At 39.4% G+C, this 20,383-nt stretch overlaps 3 protein-coding genes and 1 long non-coding RNA gene across 8 annotated transcripts in view; 2 read left to right on the top strand and 2 right to left on the bottom strand.

Annotated features, from left to right (window-relative positions):
- Positions 1-530: 530 nt before the first annotated feature.
- rhov (ras homolog family member V) lies at positions 531-4,308 on the bottom strand. The gene is made up of 3 exons (XM_077510470.1): positions 3,995-4,308; positions 3,254-3,312; positions 531-2,491 (listed from the first exon to the last, which is right to left on the bottom strand). Exons 1-3 carry the CDS (start codon positions 4,197-4,199, stop codon positions 2,045-2,047), a joined length of 711 nt encoding a protein of 236 aa, XP_077366596.1. The 5' UTR covers positions 4,200-4,308; the 3' UTR covers positions 531-2,044.
- On the top strand, positions 3,939-13,209 carry vps18 (VPS18 core subunit of CORVET and HOPS complexes). 3 transcript variants are annotated; one of them, XM_077510469.1, is made up of 10 exons: positions 3,939-4,137; positions 4,963-5,179; positions 5,247-5,388; positions 5,571-5,662; positions 6,484-6,734; positions 6,818-7,171; positions 9,162-10,430; positions 11,142-11,351; positions 12,262-12,498; positions 12,577-13,209. In XM_077510469.1, exons 2-10 carry the CDS (start codon positions 5,077-5,079, stop codon positions 12,865-12,867), a joined length of 2,949 nt encoding a protein of 982 aa, XP_077366595.1. In that variant the 5' UTR covers positions 3,939-4,137; positions 4,963-5,076; the 3' UTR covers positions 12,868-13,209. The 3 variants fall into 3 exon arrangements, with proteins under 3 accessions (XP_077366595.1, XP_077366593.1, XP_077366594.1); XM_077510467.1 differs by having other exon boundaries at positions 3,939-4,187; XM_077510468.1 differs by having other exon boundaries at positions 3,939-4,419.
- A 695-nt stretch (positions 13,210-13,904) lies between these two features.
- Positions 13,905-20,383, top strand: part of ino80 (INO80 complex ATPase subunit) — a 38,784-nt gene continuing 32,305 nt past the window's right edge. For 2 of the 3 annotated variants that reach the window (XM_077510797.1, XM_077510796.1), the window contains exon 1: positions 13,905-14,069. The gene's annotated coding sequence lies outside the window, so the exon portion shown is untranslated. The remainder of the gene's footprint in view (positions 14,070-20,383) is intronic. The other variant, XM_077510795.1, reaches the window with a different exon arrangement.
- LOC144010797 (uncharacterized) overlaps positions 16,214-20,383 on the bottom strand; it is a 5,026-nt gene continuing 856 nt past the window's right edge. Inside the window, exons 1-8 of the long non-coding RNA XR_013281352.1 lie at positions 19,961-20,383; positions 19,209-19,350; positions 19,006-19,083; positions 18,862-18,932; positions 18,696-18,747; positions 18,519-18,581; positions 17,902-18,081; positions 16,214-16,516 (exon numbers count right to left, since the gene is read on the bottom strand). The exon at positions 19,961-20,383 is cut by the window's right edge and continues 856 nt beyond it. This is a non-coding gene — a long non-coding RNA (uncharacterized LOC144010797). The remainder of the gene's footprint in view (positions 16,517-17,901; positions 18,082-18,518; positions 18,582-18,695; positions 18,748-18,861; positions 18,933-19,005; positions 19,084-19,208; positions 19,351-19,960) is intronic.

Raw genomic sequence — 20,383 nt, 5'->3', positions numbered from 1 at the left:
GCCTGTTAACCGTAGGGATACCAATTTTTTTTTTTAAATAATTTGTGGGCAAAACCACCAATGTATTACTCTTTTAACATTTCCCGTCACTGGTCACACCTTTCCAACCTCATGTGGGTGAGGCTTCCCCACAAACACAGACACTTCTCTGTGGATGATTATCATCAATCACCATGCCTCGTGGATCCTCCTTAATCTAATTTTGAGACTTTTCCAAGTGACACAATCAGTCACAAAAAAGCCATCCCAGCATGGTGCGGTCACGCATTAGAAAGGATCACCCCCTCACCAGGGCCCGACTGAAGGCCCCAGGTTAATTATCACGCGGTTGGGGGTGGGAGACGGTGCAGGAAAGGTGGCTATTGTGGCCTAGGGAGATTATGCCACTTCCCCGTGGAGAGCAGAAATCGCTGCCTCAGTTCCTGTGGTCCCCCCCACCCCAAAAATAAAGTTTTCCCCGGATGTAAAGGAGCTTCTCTTATCAGGTGGCTGTGAATTGTTCAGTCTAAAAATATACATAACACAGAGGCTGTAATTTGCATTTCATTTATTTGCGTCACATCGCTCTGACATGTAAAAAACAAGACACACGGGTTAGAGGAGAGTGAGGCACAATCGCACATAAGTGATACAAAAAAAAACGTTTACATTGAAAATTCACTTTCGTGTCAACAATTGTTTGAAAAAACACAATTCATTCGGACCACTTCCACAAGAAGCATAATATACGTCCAGTTCTGATCAATAATATATACATGTAAGGTTATGATTAGATTTGGAGTGCAAAATATGACTCATTTTTGCATTAGGGGCAGGTAGGGCAATGCCCCGCCAGATCTGTAAAGGCGCTGTTAAAAAAAACAACAAAAAACAAACAAACAAACAAAAAACGCTTGTATTTCTTGCAAAGTAGGAATTTTAGAGAAAATTCATTGCATGCAAAAAAAAAAAAAAAAAGTTTTGCTTTTGGTTATTTTTGTGGTAATCAAAATAATTGTTGGAAGACCAATCGGAAGCTTAGATTTGTGCGTTTTAAAATGTGTTTACTTCACATTTCATGTTAAATGAAATTGCCCTTTTCCTTACGTTTAACAAATCCCTTAATATTAATTAAAAAATAAATACTGCATTTTTCCATGACTTAACTCAGTTTATAATTAAAAATACCAAACAACAAATCAAATAAAGGCAAAATAATAGATGAGATGAGTAACTATTAATGCTCCGTGACAAAAATTTGTTTGAAGTCCGTGATCTCCAGAATTTAGCCTGATAGCCATCACATGGCTGAAGGTCAAAGCTGACTGACCTTTTGTAACCTGCTTCTTGCTCTTCAAACCTAAAACTGAGTCAATGCGATACAGTACGTGCGTTCCTTTTCGCAACATTGCAAAAAGTCCCCGTCGCGTAATTGAGGCACGAAAACCAGTCTGGGCAGCATCCTTTAGCACTCCGGTAAGAATGTGGCACCTCACTTTTTTGCACCGCAACCTGACGCGGAGGCTCTCGCGTTTAAAACAAAAACAACAAAAGAGCAGCGCTTACTGACGCCCGTGTGCTGAAACCGGGCTTCACGCCCTCTGTGTTTCACCACACGCACGTACGAGCATGCAAATCGATGTCATTTGCATGTTGTCCTTCAACAAAATGGCCGAACAGTCTGTAAGTTCGCATGGGGTGAGAGGAGGTATGATTACTAGGGATCCTCAAGATTTCCTATTATTTTAGAAGTGTTTCCATACACGAAAGAATTACTACTTTGCTATTGTGTTAGCATAGGTTAGCTATAGGTTCTGACTCCGGGGCAAATTCAGTAACAATTTGCAGCTAGGTAACTCATTTACACATTTTCCAGTGTAACAAGTCAACCAGAAGAACTATCGTCAGCGTAATGGTTCACATAACTGCGTATTCTGAGCTGAAGTGGTTGTAAACAAGACAACAGTCCTCGCTCGGTGGGGCTCCATAACATTCTCCTGATGCCATTGCCTGAATGTCACTTCCACAGACCAAAGCTGCATATAAATTAAGAACTTGTGTCGGCTCAGACAAAGCAGAAGAATTTTTTCCAGCTGCACCTGGAGAAGGCCTTGGTGCGCCTGTCCGACGACCGTCTTTTCTTGGCCTGCCTCACCTTGTTCTTGATGGCGGCGAAGATGGCGGCGTCGAACGCCTCCTTCAAGTTCTTCTGCGTGAGCGACGAGCACTCCACGTAGTCCGCCGCCCGGATTTTCTCCGCCATGCCTCGCGCCCGCGAGCTGGCCACGGGCTTGACGCTGGCGCGGTCCAGGCCGATGAGCACGTTGACGTCGAGGAGGAGGTCCGATTGAGTGCCCACCAGGACGATGGGCGAGGTGGGGTTGCAGGCGCGGATCTCGGGCACCCATTTCTTGGTGATGTTGTGGAAGGAGGCGGGGTTGACCATGCTGAAGCACAGCAAGAAGACGTCCGTGTGCGAATAGGACAGCGATCGGAACTCGTCAAACTCCTCCTGAAGGGCAGCAAGAATGTGAGTCAATGTAATTGTCGGCAAACATCAACAGCAAAATTGCACCCACTGTAAATGGAGTAGTGATGGAAGTTCAGCAAGCTAAGGCGGGGCGAGACCATTTAGAAATTTGGAGACAAATAGCAGAATCTTTAAATTCATTCTAATGTAAACAGGGATCCAGTGGAGGGAGGGCAGGACTTATGTGCTCTTACATCTTCCAGGTAAGAGGCGAGAAACAATATTTTGGATAACTGAGGCAGGACTGGCTGACTCCAAAGCAAAGTGCATTACAGTAATCCTAAAAACAAACAAACACTTCACACGTCTTAAAGAGGAAGTCAAGTCACTTTAAGCTGTTTTAACAACTACTACCCATGAGCAGCAGTCGTGCCGTATAACCTGCTCCAGTGGCTATTGTGAATTGGAGCTATTTAAATCAAATTGACACACAGTTCTTTGTTTGCCACAAAGAGGAAATTGTTAGCATGCAAAGAACGATGTGAGACTGAAAGATTTTCATGATAGATACACAACCAAGGTGGGAAGTTATCAACTGTGTTGATAATAATCCATGGTCGGTTGGATGAATATATCAAAAAGTTATCATATTGGCCATTTATATCATATTATCATATTGTGAATGACTACTCTTAAGGGGATGCATTTTTTTAGATATATTTTTTTGTTTTTGAGTCTGACAAAAAAAAAAAAAAAAAAAAAAAAAGTAAAATAAATAGAAAAAAATAGGGAACTTAGATTTACCTGTCCTGCAGTGTCCACCAGCTGGACTCTGACTGGGGATCCATCCACTTGGACCTGACCTGTTGGAAACCAGTAATGCTATTTATAGTTCATGCAGTACATAATTAAAATGTGAAGTTCTGGGTGGATGGTAGTATATCGACAGTTTTCTCTTTGTAGTTGTACTGTGTTCTTTTATACATACAGAGCGTTTCCCCCTATAATTTTATATAGCTATACTGTGTTCTTTTATGTATTAGTATTATGTGCTCCGCCTTCCTGGCGAGATCACCATTCAAAGAGACCTCAATCACAATGGGTTATTCTCTGATTAAATGAAGGTGATGATTGATTGTTACATAAATGGGGAACAAAAGTATAGCAAAGGACTGAAATGAGTGATTACAAAACAAAACAAAAAAAGTCAAAAGTTAAGCCTTCAAACCAACATTTCCCCATTTATTGGTTTAATTTAACTCATACAAATTAATAGATGATGATGAAATATTTTCTGTTCTTTTGTAAAAAAAAAAGAAAAGAAAAAAAAAGTTGGCGATCCACTTAATGTTATGGTTCTAAGAATACAAAACAAATGTATGTTTATTATTTTGTATTCCTTATATGTGAGGATTTTTACATTTATATTACACATTATTCCTATTATTATTATTTAAATGGATAAATGTATTATGAGAAAATATATGACATAAAATGGTTGTTCCAATTAAGTTCATTTTGAGTTCATTTTAATAAATATCTTACCAGAGAAGACGTCGAAGCCGGTCTGCTTGTAGTCCACCGGATATCCGTTGGAGGTATAGCTGACGATCATGCTGGTCTTGCCCACGGCGCCGTCGCCCACCAACATGCAGCTGACGACGCCCGGCTCCAGCTCGTCGTCCCGGGTCAGTCCGCAACCGGAGGAGACGCGGGACTCGTGGTAGAAGTACTCCATGTGAGGTGGCATGTCGGGCCGTAAACTTTGCTTCTCACCGCGCGGGCGCGATTCTCACCATCAGGTGTCTTTGCTGTCTTCTGTGGAATGACTCGAAAGGGACTGGTGGGGTTTTTTAATAATTACGGTCACTTAACACTCCGGGAGCTTGTAATTTGAATAACCACGCCTATTGAGGGAAAGGTGAAATAGTTGTTGTTGCAACATTATCCAACAGCGACACCCAACGTCGGTAAGGAGCACTGCAACAAGTATGACATACGGGTTGTTTCATTAATGTTATAGTTAAAGCAACCTTCTGCTCTGACATGTTGTCAAAAATACGCCCACCGAGAGAAAGGCTTACGTTAGGAATAATTCTTCTGAATTAATTTCTTCTAATGCCAGACGCTAGGTCGGTCGTTGTTACAACAGCGACTCCAATGTCAGAGAGGGGTAATGCATCAACTCCGATCACATGAGGACTGTCACCTGACTTGTTCCTTTCTCTCTCAATTACGCACTTGTAGTCAGTTTCGGTATAATTATTACAAGGCGGTTCAATGTTTATTTATATTATATGACAGTTAGACGTCTACAGCTCGCTAATGAAACTAGGAGGTGACTCGGACGAGTCATTTTATAGGACCTAGTTGCTGGCTAGCTAGCTTAGCTAGCTATGGAATTACTCATCATTCATGCCACTGTCAAGGCAAACTATTGTGTGTTATGCGACTGCTGAATGTTATATTATCTAGTAATGTCTGAAATATGCTAAGGTTATTCTTTGAAATAGGCGGAGCAGGCGGACGAGTCTTGGCGAGCCAGTTTACGAGAGCTAGCTGCATAGTCATGTTTTAGCTGTTTAGCTTCTCCCTTCACCGATTTGGAATCCAAGTTCCGCGTAAATATGGCTTCAATACTGGACGAGTACGAGGACTCGCAAAACAGCAGGCAAAGCGTGCAGCAGCACGGCCGCCTGGCTAGTGCCAACATCGGGATAACACACTCAGGTAAGCAACCAATAGTGATTGGAAGATTGTCGGATAATGCTGTTTAATGAGACCAATGTCTTCCCAGGCTTCGTCAATGTGCGACTGGAGGAGGAAAAGCCCATTTTCAACAAGCAGAGGATCGATTTTACGCCGCCCGAGAGGATAAATCACCTGGCAGTCTGCAACAATCAACTTTGCATGAGTCTGGGGAAGGACACCCTACTGAGGCAAATAACAATCATAAACTGCCACTGTAATTGCTCACTAGTGCAGTGCTTTTTGATTGGATTAGTTGAAAAGTCGGTGACAAGCTTTGATTAGTCCAGTCATAGATGTTTATTGGGGTCTTCAAGAAGAGTTGTTGGGAGATGAAAAAGGCTGATAGTAATGTATGCACGTTTCTTTGTAGGATTGATTTGGCTAAACCTGATCACCCCAATCAGATTGAGCTTGGAAGGAAAGATGACAGCAAAGTACACAAACTCTTCCTGGATCCGACGGGTAAGAAAAACGTCGACCCCTCCCCAAAAATGATGTTCATTTACTTTTCTGTGGTGTACATTTTCATGAAATGAAATACAAATTTGCACACTAGCAACAGTTTGAAAGTAGTGTTATTTGGGAAGTACGATTATTCGTTGAAGACATGTTTGCTTATGATTGGAGTAATCTAAGAAAATATGGTATTTAGTCTGCTCAAAATTGAATTTTCTATTAAATAGGATTTTATTCTCCTAAATGAAATGTTGTCTCTTGTAAAATTCTCTTGGAAGCTTTTTCAGGCCTCAGTAACCTGTAATTATATTTTTTTTGGGGGGGTTAAAACTTCTGGTTGATGATTGGATAACCACAAGAAAATACTTAAAGTAGCCTAGCAAAAGTAGAATATTTTTCTTGTAATATTCAAATTTCATTCTCCTAAAATAAAAGACAAATTTATCATAAAATTAACACTTTTTTTTTTTATATTAAACTATCATTCTTTGTGTTTGTGAAAGTACTTTATTTGGCAATATTCATTTTATTCTCTTAAAATTACAATTGAAATATATTTTATTCCTGAAATATTACGACCCTTTTCTTGTAATATTCATATTTTATCTTGAAATTACAATGTTTAATATGCTAAAAAAAATAAAAGAAAAGCAAAAAATTAATAATTATCTTTTAATTCTAATATTCCAACGATATTCTTTAAGTAAATATTTTATTTTTGCAAAAATGTTTTCTTCCAAGAAACGTGATTTTGCTCATTTCTGGTAAAATTGAGACATTTAAGTGTTACTCAATTCACCCCTCTTTTTGTTTTTCTTTTTTTTTAGGCTCCCACTTGCTCATCAGCATGAGCACCAGCGAGTGTCTGTACCTGAACAGGAACACACAAAAGGTGCGCAGTCTGTCTCGCTGGCGGGGCCACCTGGTGGAGAGCGTGGGCTGGAACAAGCTCTTGGGCAACGACACCAGCACGGGGCCCATCCTCGTCGGCACCGGCCAAGGCGTCATCTTCGAGGCCGAGATCTCTGCCACCGAGGGGAGCCTCTTTAACACCAACCCGGACCAGTACTTCAGACAAGTGCGTCTTCATGAGTGTATTTGGGCTACACACATAACTTTAGCATAATGTGACATTTAATACACATACTAATAATATTCCAGGTCCACTCCCTGGAGGAAGACGGGAAGCCGGCGCCGGTGTGCTGCCTGGAGGTGGAGCGCGGCCTGGAGAACAAGTACTTCATCATCGCCACAACCCGCAAGCGCCTCTTCCAGTTTGTGGGCAAGGTGGCCGAGGGCACGGAGCAGCAGGGCTTCAGCTCCATCTTCACCCAGAACCAGGACCTGCTGCCCAGCTTTCAGGAGTTCCCGGCCAACATGGGCTACAGCGAGATCACTTTCTACACGTCCAAGCTCCGCACCTCCCCCAAGGCCTTCGCCTGGATGATGGGCAACGGTGTGCTCTACGGGCAGCTGGACTACGTCAGGCCTGACTCACTGTTGAGTGATGTGCAGGTAACTGTTATGACCATTGATCACAAGATTATGTTTGAACCTCTAAAAGGACGTGCAAGTGTTTTTTTTGTTTTTTTTTTTTTGTTTTTTTTTTTTATTTCTTATACTTTGTGAGGTATGTGAAGTAGGCAGACTAACACTGAAACATTCAGTACATTACATTAAAGACTTTTTTTTTTTTTAAACATTTCCTATTTATTTACAACTAATTTTTGCACCTGTGTGACATTTCAAATGCTATTTTAAACACTTTTTTTTTTTTTTTTTTTTTTTTTTTTTTTTGTGTGGTGGTGGTGGGATGATGGCTACAATTTCATTTTGGAAAGGATTATTTTCAGTAAATCATGGCAGAGATTTTCAATCAGCGGACTCTGGTTCAAATCCACTACTCAGAACTTTTAATATATTCATTTGATAAACAATTTATATTTATTTAGTTATTTATTTCTACAGCCTCCAAAAGGCACATGCATGTGCACAGATGCAACAATAGGTTCAGTATGTTTGCAGTTTTTTTTGTGTTAAATGTTTAAATTTATTTAAAAAGTGGGTTTTTGTAAGTTTAAATGTGTTGGTTGTGTGACAGGTTTATTTTAAACTGCTCAACTTTGGAAGGATTTGCTGTATTATTTTATTTATGCTATTTTGTTTTGAATGGTATGGTAGTCTTATACTTCTCAAATGCATTTTTTAAGTGGTTTAATTTTATTATTATTATTATTATTATTATTATTGTTTTTAACCAATAGTAATTTTTACTTGGGTATTTTTTTCCCTTTTTAGTCGTTAGTCATTACATTTTAAACTGCAAGATTTGGTTGTTTTACTTTTTTTACTTAAAATGTTTTGGCAGCTTTTCTAGCCATAATGGCAGTCCTGTAAATGTATATATGAAATAAGTGGACCAGTTTCCAGTACAACTGCGAGGGGTATGATATTTGGCATTTTGACAAATATCGGTATTGGCCTTTTTACCAATCTGAAGGCCGATAAAGCTGGTATTTCGAACATATTCAGATAATTTTTCATTGTTTTCAAATTTAATTTGAAACCTTTGTTGAAGCCTGATGAAAACCCCAAATTAGCTACATTCACATACATTTATTGAGATACAGGAACTTGTCATTTATGAATCCATTTAATTTCAACTTTATAAATAATGTTGCTGACACTGGGAACTCCCTACACATTTTATTAAAAAAAAAAAAAAAAGTTAAACTAAAGAAATGTTGAAATTTTGGAAAACTTTATTTACAGTATAAACTTCAGGGAACTAGTTCCTTAGTATTTAATTTAGCTTAACACATGCTGATGAACCTGGAAGCTCCCTGCAATTTTTGTTACAATTTTTAAACAATGCTGTCAATATAGATTTAAAATAAAAAAAAAAAAGTACGTTTTTAAAATTTTGACTAATATTTTCTCTTTTACTGCAAATGAATATCAGCTTGAAATATCGGTGATCGTCCTCATTGACTACTAATAATCAGTATCGGGCTTGAAATAGCCATATCGGTCTATCACAAGTAGGGATGTAAAGATAACGGCAATATGGTGATAATGCGATATTAAAACTGCCACACTATATCGTCGTCGTCATGTCACGATATTAAAAGCAGCACATCTGTTAAAAAAAAAAAGTCGGTTGATTTCCATTTTTGCAGTTCTAGCAGCCTCTGGCGGCTAGTTTTTTAGTGCAGTTTAATTTTTACAAGGCATATTTTGGCCCTTCTATGTTTATTAAAATCCATGCTAATGGTCAGACGATGGAGAACATAATGTTTTTTTTTTGTTTTTGTTTTTTAATATGTTCTCTTTTTTTTTGTTTTTTTTTGTTTGTTTATGTATCGCCAATATCCCCACAATGTTATGATCATTATCGCATCGTGATGTTTGGATATCGTTTCATCCCTAATCACTAAGAACCACAGATGGTCCAATGTATTAGCGCCATCATTTACTACTACTACTCTCATTTGGTGTTCCTCAGGTGTGGGAGTACACGGCCGACATCGACCTGTCTATCAACAAGCCCATCTCCATCGTGCTGACCCAGTTCCACTTCCTGCTGTTGCTGCACGACCGGGTGAAGGCGATCTGCACGCTGAACGGCCAGGTAGTTCACGAGGACATTTTCCCGGACAAGTTCGGTCCCCTCAAGAGGATGATCAAGGACCCGTCGGGCGGCCTGGTGTGGATCTACACGGAGCGGGCCGTGTTCCGCTACCACATCCAGCGCGAGTCCCGCGACGTGTGGCAGATGTACATGAGCATGAACAAGTTCGACCTGGCCAAGGAGTACTGCCGCGAGCGGCCCGAATGCATGGACATGGTCCTGGCCAAGGAGGCCGAGCACTGCTTCCAGAACAAGCGCTACCTGGAGAGCGCCAAGTGCTACGCCCTGACGCAGAACTACTTCGAGGAGATCGCGCTCAAGTTCATCGAGGCCAAGCAAGAAGAGGCCCTGAAGGAGTTCCTGCTGAAGAAGCTGAGCAATCTCAAGCCCAGCGAGAGGACGCAGATCACCTTGCTCGTCACCTGGCTGGCCGAGCTTTACTTGAACCGTCTGGGCCGGCTGGAAGACGACGACGGCAAGGCGGGCGTCCTCTTTCACGAGACCCGCGACGAGTTCCGCCACTTCCTGAATACCTCCAAGCACCGCGAGTGCCTGTTCAACAACCGCGGCACCATCTACGACCTGTTGGCCTGCCACGGCGACGTGGACGACATGGTGTACTTCTCGGTGGTCATGCAGGACTACGAGCGGGTGGTGTCGCACTACTGCCAGCACGACGACTACCGCGCCGCCCTGGACGTGCTCGCCAAGCACTGCGACGAGAAGCTCTTCTACAAGTTCTCGCCGGTGCTCATGCAGCACATCCCCGAGAAGGTGGTGGACGCCTGGATCCAAATGGGCAAGCGGCTGGACCCCAAGAAACTCATCCCGGCGCTGATGAACTACAGCCACATGGGAAGCAGCCAGCAGATCAACGAGACGGTGCGCTACATGGAGTTCTGCGTGCACGAGCTGCGCGTCACCGAGGAGGCCATCCACAACTACCTGCTGTCGCTCTACGCCAAGTACAAGCCTGACTCGCTGCTGCGATACCTGGAGGAAGCGGGCACGTACGCCTCGGAGATCCACTACGACCTGAAGTACGCGCTGAGGCTGTGCTCCGAACACGGCTACCTGCGCGCCTGCGTGCTGGTGTACAGGATTATGGAGCTGTACGAGGAGGCGGTGGATCTGGCATTGCAAGTAAGTGAAGTCGGTACAGTGGTGCCTTGACTTGTGAGCATTTTGTGCTAATACAAAACGTTACATCTGAATCACATAATATATGTTGTGGAGTACGTCAGGGATTGATTCTGGGGCCAAAATTATTTGTTTTGTATATGAATGATTTAGTTGATGTATCCCAAACGCTCAAATGTATTCTATTTACGGATGATACTACTTTATTTTATTGTGGGAAAGATAAAACACAAGTGTTGAAGGTGATTAAACAAGAATACAAAAATAAATAAAAATATGGTTTGATATAAATAAATTCTTTAATTCTGGAAAAGCAAACTTATTCAGTAACAGATGGAAAGACACTGATGCTTCAATTTCTTCAGTTAAAATTGTTGAAATTTTATGAATTGGTAGATGAAAGTATTCTGCAAATTATGCTAAAGGCGCATAACAAAACGTTACCATTGAATATTCAAGAGATTTGAAAAAAAAGAAAGCAAGTCCAAGTTGAAAGGAGCACTGATCTTAAAAAAAACAAAAACGATTTAGGACCAGACTGATGGGGTGTTGTGTTTCAATAAAGGGAATCATCTTATGGAACAATCATAATAAAGTCTATTTTTCTTTTATAAGTGAATGAAATAAATGATTGAAATGGGGAAAAAAAAAAAAGAATAATGTGAGTGTTGCCAACTTATGAATAAGGAGCCATTGCTTGGTCGACGTCCACAGGTGGATGTGGATTTGGCCAAGAGCTGCGCGGACCTGCCGGACGATGACGAGGAGCTGCGGAAGAAGCTGTGGCTGAAGATCGCCCGCCATGTGGTGCAGGAGGAGAAGGACGTGAAGAAGGCCATGAACTGCTTGTCCAGCTGCGACCTGCTCAAGATCGAGGACATCCTGCCTTTCTTTCCCGACTTTGTCACCATCGACCACTTTAAGGTTGGCAACCCTTAACCATGACTATATGACATTATTTTTAAGCGATCAGTTTTTCTGTTTTTTACTAGGGCCCAACCGATATGGATTTTATTGAGGCCGATGTAGATTCTGATATTTGGCGGAATAAAATTCCAACCAATTAATTAAAAAAAAATAATAATGACTAAAATATTTTTTGGGGGATCCCCTAACACTTCTAACAATAGAGAGATGAATTGTAGATGGAACATTTGACTGTTTTACGATACAGTACTGTCCTTTAGTATTTAACATTTCGAGCGAGAAATATACTTTTTTTTTGCATTTTTTGGAGGGGATGGTTGTTATATTATAATTAGTGTTGTCAAAATTAAAGCATTAACTAATTAATCACAAAAAAATATCGCATTCATCATGTATTAATTGTGTCATATTTTTCCCATTTTAAATTATGCAAGTAATTAATTGATTAGAAAAAGAGGAGGATGAGACCATGCAGTGGGTGAAAAAATGTGGAAGACGTCCTCATAATATTAAATGTAGAAAGAATTAACACTTAACGGGTGCTCTTCAAATTTGGCGGAAAACAAATGTTGATTAAAAACCCTTTTTAATTAAGCGATTAATCATGATTAGGGATATAACAATATTCTAACATCACGATAGGATAATTATCACGATATTGTGGGGGGGTTGGCGATATTTAAAAAAGATCACAATATTGTAAAAAAAAAAAAAAAAAAGAGCTCAGACTAAAAAAGCACAATATTGTGCTTTTGTACATAACAGCAATGCATATAAACCACCTACAATCTCTAATAACAATATTGAGACACTTACTTGCTACTGCTAGTGTATAATGTGTGCTTTGGTGGATAAACATTTGGGAAACGCTTCTTTAAAATATGTTGGTCTTGTTTGTGGCTTTCAGGAGGCCATCTGCAGCTCCCTGGAGGAGTACAACAAGCACATTGAGGAGCTGAAGCAGGAAATGGAGGAGGCCACCGAGAGTGCCAAACGCATCCGAGAGGACATCCAGGAAATGCGGAACAAGTACGGCGTGGTGGACTCCCAGGACAAATGTTCGTCCTGTGATTTTCCGTTGCTCAACAGGCCATTTTATTTGTTCCTGTGTGGACACATGTTCCACTCGGACTGCCTCCTGCAGGTACGCCGCGCACAATTATGATCGGTAGGAGTGTCTCCATTTTTCTGATGATGCATTTTGACATTCTCCACCCTCTAGGAAGTGACGCCTCACCTGTCTGCCTACAAGCTCAGTCGTCTGGACGAGCTGCAGAAGAAACTCTCGGCCTCCACGCAGGCGTCCAAGTCGCGACACCGGCCCACACTGAACGAGGAAGGCGACGCGCCCAGCCACAGCAAGGGCGGGGCCAGTCACGAGCAGATGAAATCCGACCTGGACGACATGGTCGCGTCTGAGTGCGTGTACTGCGGCGAGCTGATGATCAGGTCTGTGGACAAGCCCTTCATCGACCCCAAGAAGTTCGAGGAGGACAAATCCAGCTGGCTGTGAATGAGATGGACTTGGGTTGGATGTAGCAGATTGAGACGTTTGTCCGGTTGCCTGTTAGTGCCTGATCCATGACCTAGAATAGTGTCAGCTTTTTCTGTTTGAGGCCAATTTGAAATAATTTTGCACTTCTGAATGACAAACTAAGTAAACTGGTTCCCAATACATACACACATCTCAAAGTTTCAAATTTGGAAATAAATATGCATCATATTGCCATATTATGGTCCACGCTTTTGTCCAGACTTAAATGTCCAATGGTCAATGTTTACTGCACTGTCTGTCTTAACACCATGAAAAATAAATAAAACGCATTAATTTAATGCTTTGTCATGTTGAACCTCATCTGGCCTGTCCTTTTTTTTTTTTCCAATAAACTATTTTTAATTTTATTCTAAAGGAGCATGCAAAATAAATTTGTGAATAAAAAATACACATAGTAACAATTGTGAAAAATAAAAACTATAAAATAAAGTGCTAAACATTCCATTTTGTAAAATATAAAACATTTATTACATGTAAATTATGACAAGATATTGAGGTAAAAAAAAATAAAAAAAATCTCGTTTTACATATCTGGCTGTAACGTGTCTCCTCTGAACCTCATTCACAAGTACCAATTACCATAATTATTAAAATATAGTCAGCCGCACTAATTATGTCAAATACATTTAGGTTAAACGCGTCGTGTTTCACTTTTATGACATCACGTTTTATAATTACGTAACGGTTTTCTTTGTACTTGACCAAACCAAATACGGAGTTCCCTCATGGTGACGTACGACGTAGCTCGGTAACCTACGCAGAGGGCAGACACTACGAATCGAAATCAGAAAGTCACCCATATGCGTGCGGTACTTTCGATTCACCACCGCGACACGCTATAAAATCCCCCCTCTGATTCTTGTTAACTTATTTGCATGTGTCGTGTGATTTAAATGTGAACATCCCGCCGTCGCACACGCCGAAAAGCGAGTGGCCGTCGCTCGGCGCTCGATTAAAAAGCCTGCTCCTTGCTTGTGCCTCCATGGCGTCGTGTCTCTGTGCTCTCTCAGTAACAGAAAGTGGCCGCCTCTCCGCCGCCGCTGCAGACTCAAAGCTCACAGACTCGCTCGGCGCCTTTCACCGCCATTTTGGAGTCAGGGAACCGAGAGTCGGCAGCAGCGGCGAGAGACACGCGAAAGGGGCCACACGGGGGGGTTGAGGTGAGAGACACCGTTACGGCAAAGGAGCAATGGTGGGGGGAAGATGGCCGGGAGGGAGAAAAGAATTAAAAACACGGGGAGCGCATACAAGACCACGACTTGAGCTTCCCCCTGCAAGGACACTCGAGGCGCGAGCTGGCCGGTTAGGGCCTTGCCCCCTTTCCCGACCAGCGGGCTACACAATTAAAGTCATTAAAGCAGTATCTTAATATATACTTAAGGCAGGACAGGTGGTGGCCTTAAAGATACAGGGCGGGTGTGTTCACTTCATATTAATGTTACGCGAAGACTGTCAAAACTCCCGTTAGCATTCCAAAGGCTAATGCTAATACGGCACTGTTATCAAGCAGGCCGATCCAAAGTGCGCTTCAAATGTGTTATAAGATACGATTCACCCCCAGTAAGGCAAACTGATACCAGTGCCCCTCAAAATAAGTTGACACGATGCGGCTAAGTGTTAGCATCTGAACCTCATTAGCTTTTTGCTAACCGTCTAGCACACTGTTCAATGTTCAAGGTTAGCCACCCAGCTAGCATAGGCTAACTTGGCGAGCTAACAATAACAGGATGACATTTGATTAATACGTGAATTTTAGGACACATTTCACTTAATTTTAGCACTGCTGTGATATTTATTAAAAGTGTACGTGGCTAGGAGTATGTTAAATTGTATGTAGTGTTTCTCAAATAAGCATATCTGCTAGGCGAGGCACGCAAGGTGGCCAAAGCTAATTATGTGATTTTTACTGTTGTCGTTTGATTGTCTGTCTACATGCGCTTTACGATTGGCTGGCGACCAGTCTAGGGTGTACCACGCCTCTTGCTTAAAGTCAGCTGGGATAGGCTCCAGCTCTCCTCTGACCCTTCAGGTAGAGCGCAATAGAAAATGAACAAATGGATGGAGCTTCAGATGAATCAGATAAACAAAAAACAAAAAAACATGTCAGAAAATATACAAAAATGTTGTTTTCCATAGTAAAAGCAAATGTTTTATTTCTGATTTAACACAGAGATAATCAGTCTGCTTTTAGGGAGGACTTCATTGGTCATATATATATTTATATATATATATATATATATATATATATATATATATATATATATATATATATATATATATATATATATGCACTGCTGATATGCTGAAATGAAGCTGAATAAAGAAGCATGGCGACAATTTTAAAGTAAAAAGTAAACAATTTGATTATCTAAAATAATTCTGGATTACAGTAATTCATAATCAATTAGTTGTTGATGAATTCCCAGATAGCAAAATGTGGTTGAATCAACGTTGAAATATAGTTCGGCTTAAGTGTTGAATCTACGTTGAGATCTAAAGTTTAAATTATACAGAAAGCGCAAGGTTGATAAAATGTTGAGTCAACGTTTGCTTTCCAACCATATATCACTCAATATCAATGTCGTTTCAACCATAATCTAAATGAGAATCTACATGCATCTTTGGTTGATTTTACATTGAATTCTAACGTTTAAATTAAACAGAAAGCGCAGGGTTGATAAAATGTTGAGTCAACGTTTGCTTTTCAACCATAAATCACACAATATCAATGTCGTTTCAACCATCATCTAAATCAGAATCTACATGTATCTTTGGTTGATTTTACATTGAATTCTAACATTTAAATTATACAGAAAGTGCAAGGTTGATAAAATGTTGAGTCAACGTTTGCTTTGTAACCATATATCACACAATATCAATGTCGTTTCAACTATCATCTAAATCAGAACCTACATGCATTTTTATAGTGAATTAATGTGAGGAATAAATGTTTTAAGTTAATCATCATTTACATTGGAATTTACATCTAAATGTACATTATTATTATTACTATTATCATGCACATTAATATAGAACAATTTTTTTAAACTAACAAAAAATATTGGGTTAGTCCACTAGAAAAAAAAAAAGTTACCGTATGTTTTTCACCTAGTGTTTCTGCAGATGTCTTACAACTTACTTGGATGTATTATTAGCTTGTTGATTTCCTTAACCATACTTCCCCATATGTATGAAAATCTTAGGACAGAAAATATGTTTAATATTCAAACATTTATTAGAAATCAAAACACAGTACTTTGTAACTGAATTCTGGGGAGAATGGAGGCAAAGAAAATAACACCCGTTTGGCTTCTGCCTCAAATAATGTTTGTTTTTATTGTATTATTCTTTTTCTTGACAAAGGAATGAAATAAACATGAAATGAACTGTAGGAACATCAGTGTATAAAGCGGTAACCATTTCACTTTGACTGTACGTCAGTCCATAAAAAGACACACTAAATTTTGACTTGCGTTCGCAGTTGCGTCCAAGGCACTAGCATTGCTTGGGATGCCACCGTTACACTCATGAGCAAAACGCAGCCAATGCTTGACAGTAACACCAAAGTCCTGCTGAGTCAGTGTACGGTCAAGCTGTCGAGCAGCAACTGAAAGACAAGATTACAAAAGAGAAGAGAGTTAGTATCCAATACAATTTATTGTTTTAGAAAAAAAGCTGTTCTGTTGTTACAGTAACTATCAGTAAGTATTAAGTAACACTTTTTTGTTGAATTTGACAATGTTGGTAAATACATGCGATGTCAATATAAAAAACCAGATGCAGTTTCTGACCTGAAGTGGAAGCTTAAAGCGATGGTAGTTATTACAAAAAAAAGTTTCATTCATGAAACAGATGAAGCACACTTTTTTTTTTTTTTTGTAATAACTACTATCGCTTTAAGCTTCCACTTCAGGTCAGAAACTGCATCAAAGCCTTCATACAAAAACTCTAGCAAACAAAAACCTAAAAAACGTATACGTTTTTGGGAGTGAATGAGTTAATTAGGACAATTACAGAATGTTGAATGTGCAATGTAACTAGCTACTAGCATGAAAGTGTGTCGTGTATAGTTAGGTACATTGTTTATTTTATTTTCTAGTTTTACTACGACTTAAAGAGGGTAATGGTAAGAGGCCATTGTTCAAATTAATAGCACAAAAGGAAAATGAAGTCTGGTTATTTGGAACGTCGTTAACTCGCTGTCTAGCTGGTGAAATTTAGAAGCTTCGGAGCGAGGACAGCATAAAGATGAAAAGGTAAGGGGAGTAGCGGTGAAGAAAAAAAAAATACTGATTTTTACTGAGCTAAAGAAAATAATGTTGACATAATTTATTAGAAATGATTGACTTGTTTTGATAGCCACTGCTGTTGCAGGCAAACCTCGTGTTCCAATCAAATATTTTGCAAATATATCGAGTTGCGTATGCCTAAGCCAGGTCATGCTGCACCTCCACAAATAATGGTGCGACTAAATCCTGTGCTGTGCGAGCAACCAAAAATGTTACTCGCACCAGTGCTAGTAGTGGAAAAGTTAGTGTAGAGCCCTGGCCTGATGGAGTCCATCTTGACTGCAATATATTAATGAAAAGACAAAGATACATATACTAATTGCTGTTTTTGTGAAGTATCAATGATGTTTTTTTTTTTTTTTTTTCATTGATTTCGGAATTGACCATTCTCTAATTAATAGATAAATAATGTCTATGTGGAGCCGCACTTTTAAAATGTGTCTTTTCTTAGTGTTTTTTTTTTTTAAAGCTTTTTCTGGGAATTTTCAGTCATTCAAAAATATTTTTGGACAATTCAAAACAATTTTTCAGTTATACAAAAATGTTTTCGGAGAGTCAAACCCTTATTACGAGGTTTCGGGTATTGGAAGGATTCTGACTCCATACCCCAGGTGGAGTGATTTTACACAACAAAAGAAAGCAGCTCAGAACATTCTGCTCAACTCTGTCTTGTAATAAGTAGTTTACATAGGCGATAACTCACCAAACATACAGTCTTGCATCACTGTCTCCTTGAATGCCTTCTTGCCAATGCAACACTTGTCTTGCTTCCCTGCCCAGTTGTATTCATTTAACAGCCCAGGGCATTTGTCATCACAGTTGCCATCATCCGTCTGATTAGGTTGTCCGAATTGGTGCCTTCAACGACAGCCAGGTGATTAATCTATGAGAGACGACATTATTATTATTATTAATTTAATTTTTGCACTCAACTTTTGTTGATAGAATTCTCCCGATGCCTGAAGATTTTACTTTTAAGTAAATTACATAACCTTTACTAAATTTTGCAATATTCATATACATCACCCCCTCTCCACCCCCCAGATGACTAACTAAATAACTAAATGACTAAAACTGAAAATAAAAATAATACATTTGTATTTCATTTTTGAATTGTATATTTTTCATCCGTTTTTACTTTCACTTTTAGTAATTTATTTATTTATTTATTTAGTCATTTATTTATTTTGAATTTTGGCAGTTTTGGTCCTCCATAATTATGCCTTACAAATTGGTAAAAAAAAATTAAAATAAAATAAAAAAAGTGTGCTAAGATTTATGATGATTTGGTTCTACAACAGTGACCTTTGAAAAACTTACCAACTACGAATACAGTATTTCCCTTTCTTCCGGTTGGTCCCCAAGCACCGCAAAAAGGGTTGCCTGAAACAAACAGAAGACCCTGTTCAACATTTTTTTTCACAATGTGATTGTGTTCTTTCATAATCATAGTAGTTATTATTACTCACAACTTAAATTAACAATGGGTCTAGGTACCTGTTGTAGAGCTGTAATTGTGTTTGTAGTCTTGAAAAAGTGAGTTGTGCACCTAAACAATATCAACAACACAGCATGTAAGTTTCAAACTTACTGTACAAGTCAGCAATGTGTTACCGCAATAATATCATCACAATCATGTAGTACAGTGCGCAGAATCATTTACCTGTCTTGCGCTACTCCTCAGAATGGATTTTGTGGACAGAACATTTTGAAGAAACACTCAGAGCCTGAAACCTGAGCACAACCGATATTCTATTAATTATTATGTTATCTTATATTATGAATTCTGAAAACATACCAACATTACCTTAAAAAAATGTGCACTTTGCCCTCTTCCTCCTTATAGGTAAGACAGACCTCTGCATGTTCTCCTCCCCCATTAAACCTGTGCCAAGTTATATTCTCTGTCACTAATTTCAACATTTGGATGTGGTGAAAGGTAGTTCACCTAAGCTTTCTTCAGATTCTTAGAAATGAATATTTTGAGTGTTTGTTCACTTGTTTACTTACCAAAGAGGTTCACCAAGCTCTGGCCAAGGTACAACATGCCTTCTTAGTTTGAATAAGTAGTAAATTACTAATTAGCCATCTGGTTTCGAAGACGCTGGCACCACCTGTACGCCATGTGACTCGTCAAAACAGCACAAGTAACCTGTACATCAACAGACAACAAATGATATTAAAAGCAACAAAGTACAACATTTACACCTTTGTTTTATTACAGTGTGAAAAAAATGTGTTCATTATAGGCTCAATAATTAGTAATTACTAAAAAAATACTTTTACTTCCCTCAACAAATAAATATCCTGAAGCATGATTCGACTAGATTTCGTGATGAATTAAGTTATATACAGAAGTTAAACAAATTACAGATAAACCTTACATTACTATACAAGTGGACTTAATTTACTTTAAAAACTAAACCTAAAAGAAAACGCTATTCAATGTTCTATCTTCAACTGTTAAACCAGCCTGTTAAAAACGACTGAAAAAAAGATACATTCTTCATGTAAACGCTCCTGTAGCGCTTCAGTGTAGTTCGTTAGCTTACTAGCATATCAGCAACATAGCACACAGATAGGCTTGTAGTAACTCTCATTGTTAAGAAGCCGTCGGAATTAGCAACTTAGCTTCAACGTTTAGGATCATTCGAAACAATTTCTTCACTAAAACCACCTCTAAAGACCAACATGCTTAGCGACCCAACTGACAATGGACATGGTGATACATATTTGTTTTATTTAATGTAACTTTTACCGACCTGAAACACAGAACGTCGACGTTTGGATTCCCGCTCTTAGCACGGCTGTCGGCAATTTGAAATTCTTCTTCTTCTACGCTGTGTATGACTGTGTGTGTCAGTCTGGTTAGTAGCATGTCCCGCCATCTAGTGGCGTACTGTGGAACAGCGATCCAATAACGTTAGAAAGTACAGTAGATATTTAAATCAACTCGATGAAATTAAAATTGTATGAGATATATAATAGATTTTTAAAACATAACCTGGGAAATGTGTGTAACGCATAAGTCATTCCTCTTTTGTATTTTTTTAATATAATATTATGCACACAATGTACATATCACACAGCACTATAAAAAATACATAATTCAAGCTCTGCATATTTTACAATACAAGCTGAATATTATCCCAGAACAATGTAATATTTGGTGCTAGTGATAATTT

Source organism: Festucalex cinctus, chromosome 21 (assembly GCF_051991245.1).
Source record: "Festucalex cinctus isolate MCC-2025b chromosome 21, RoL_Fcin_1.0, whole genome shotgun sequence".
Lineage (NCBI taxonomy): Eukaryota > Metazoa > Chordata > Actinopteri > Syngnathiformes > Syngnathidae > Festucalex > Festucalex cinctus.
The sequence above is the reverse complement of the archived record's forward strand: the minus strand, read 5'-3'. Positions and strand labels throughout refer to the sequence as shown.

Coding starts and splice junctions, on each gene's coding strand:
- rhov (XM_077510470.1), bottom strand. CDS start 4,199: ATGCCACCTCACATGGAGTACTTCTACCACGAGTCCCGCGTCTCCTCC. Junction 3,313..3,994: donor CGGCTTCGACGTCTTCTCTG/GTAAGATATTTA, acceptor GGTTTCCAACAG/GTCAGGTCCAAGTGGATGGA. Junction 2,492..3,253: donor TGGTGGACACTGCAGGACAG/GTAAATCTAAGT, acceptor GCTGCCCTTCAG/GAGGAGTTTGACGAGTTCCG.
- vps18 (XM_077510469.1), top strand. CDS start 5,077: ATGGCTTCAATACTGGACGAGTACGAGGACTCGCAAAACAGCAGGCAA. Junction 5,663..6,483: donor ACTCTTCCTGGATCCGACGG/GTAAGAAAAACG, acceptor CTTTTTTTTTAG/GCTCCCACTTGCTCATCAGC. Junction 12,499..12,576: donor ACTCGGACTGCCTCCTGCAG/GTACGCCGCGCA, acceptor TCCACCCTCTAG/GAAGTGACGCCTCACCTGTC.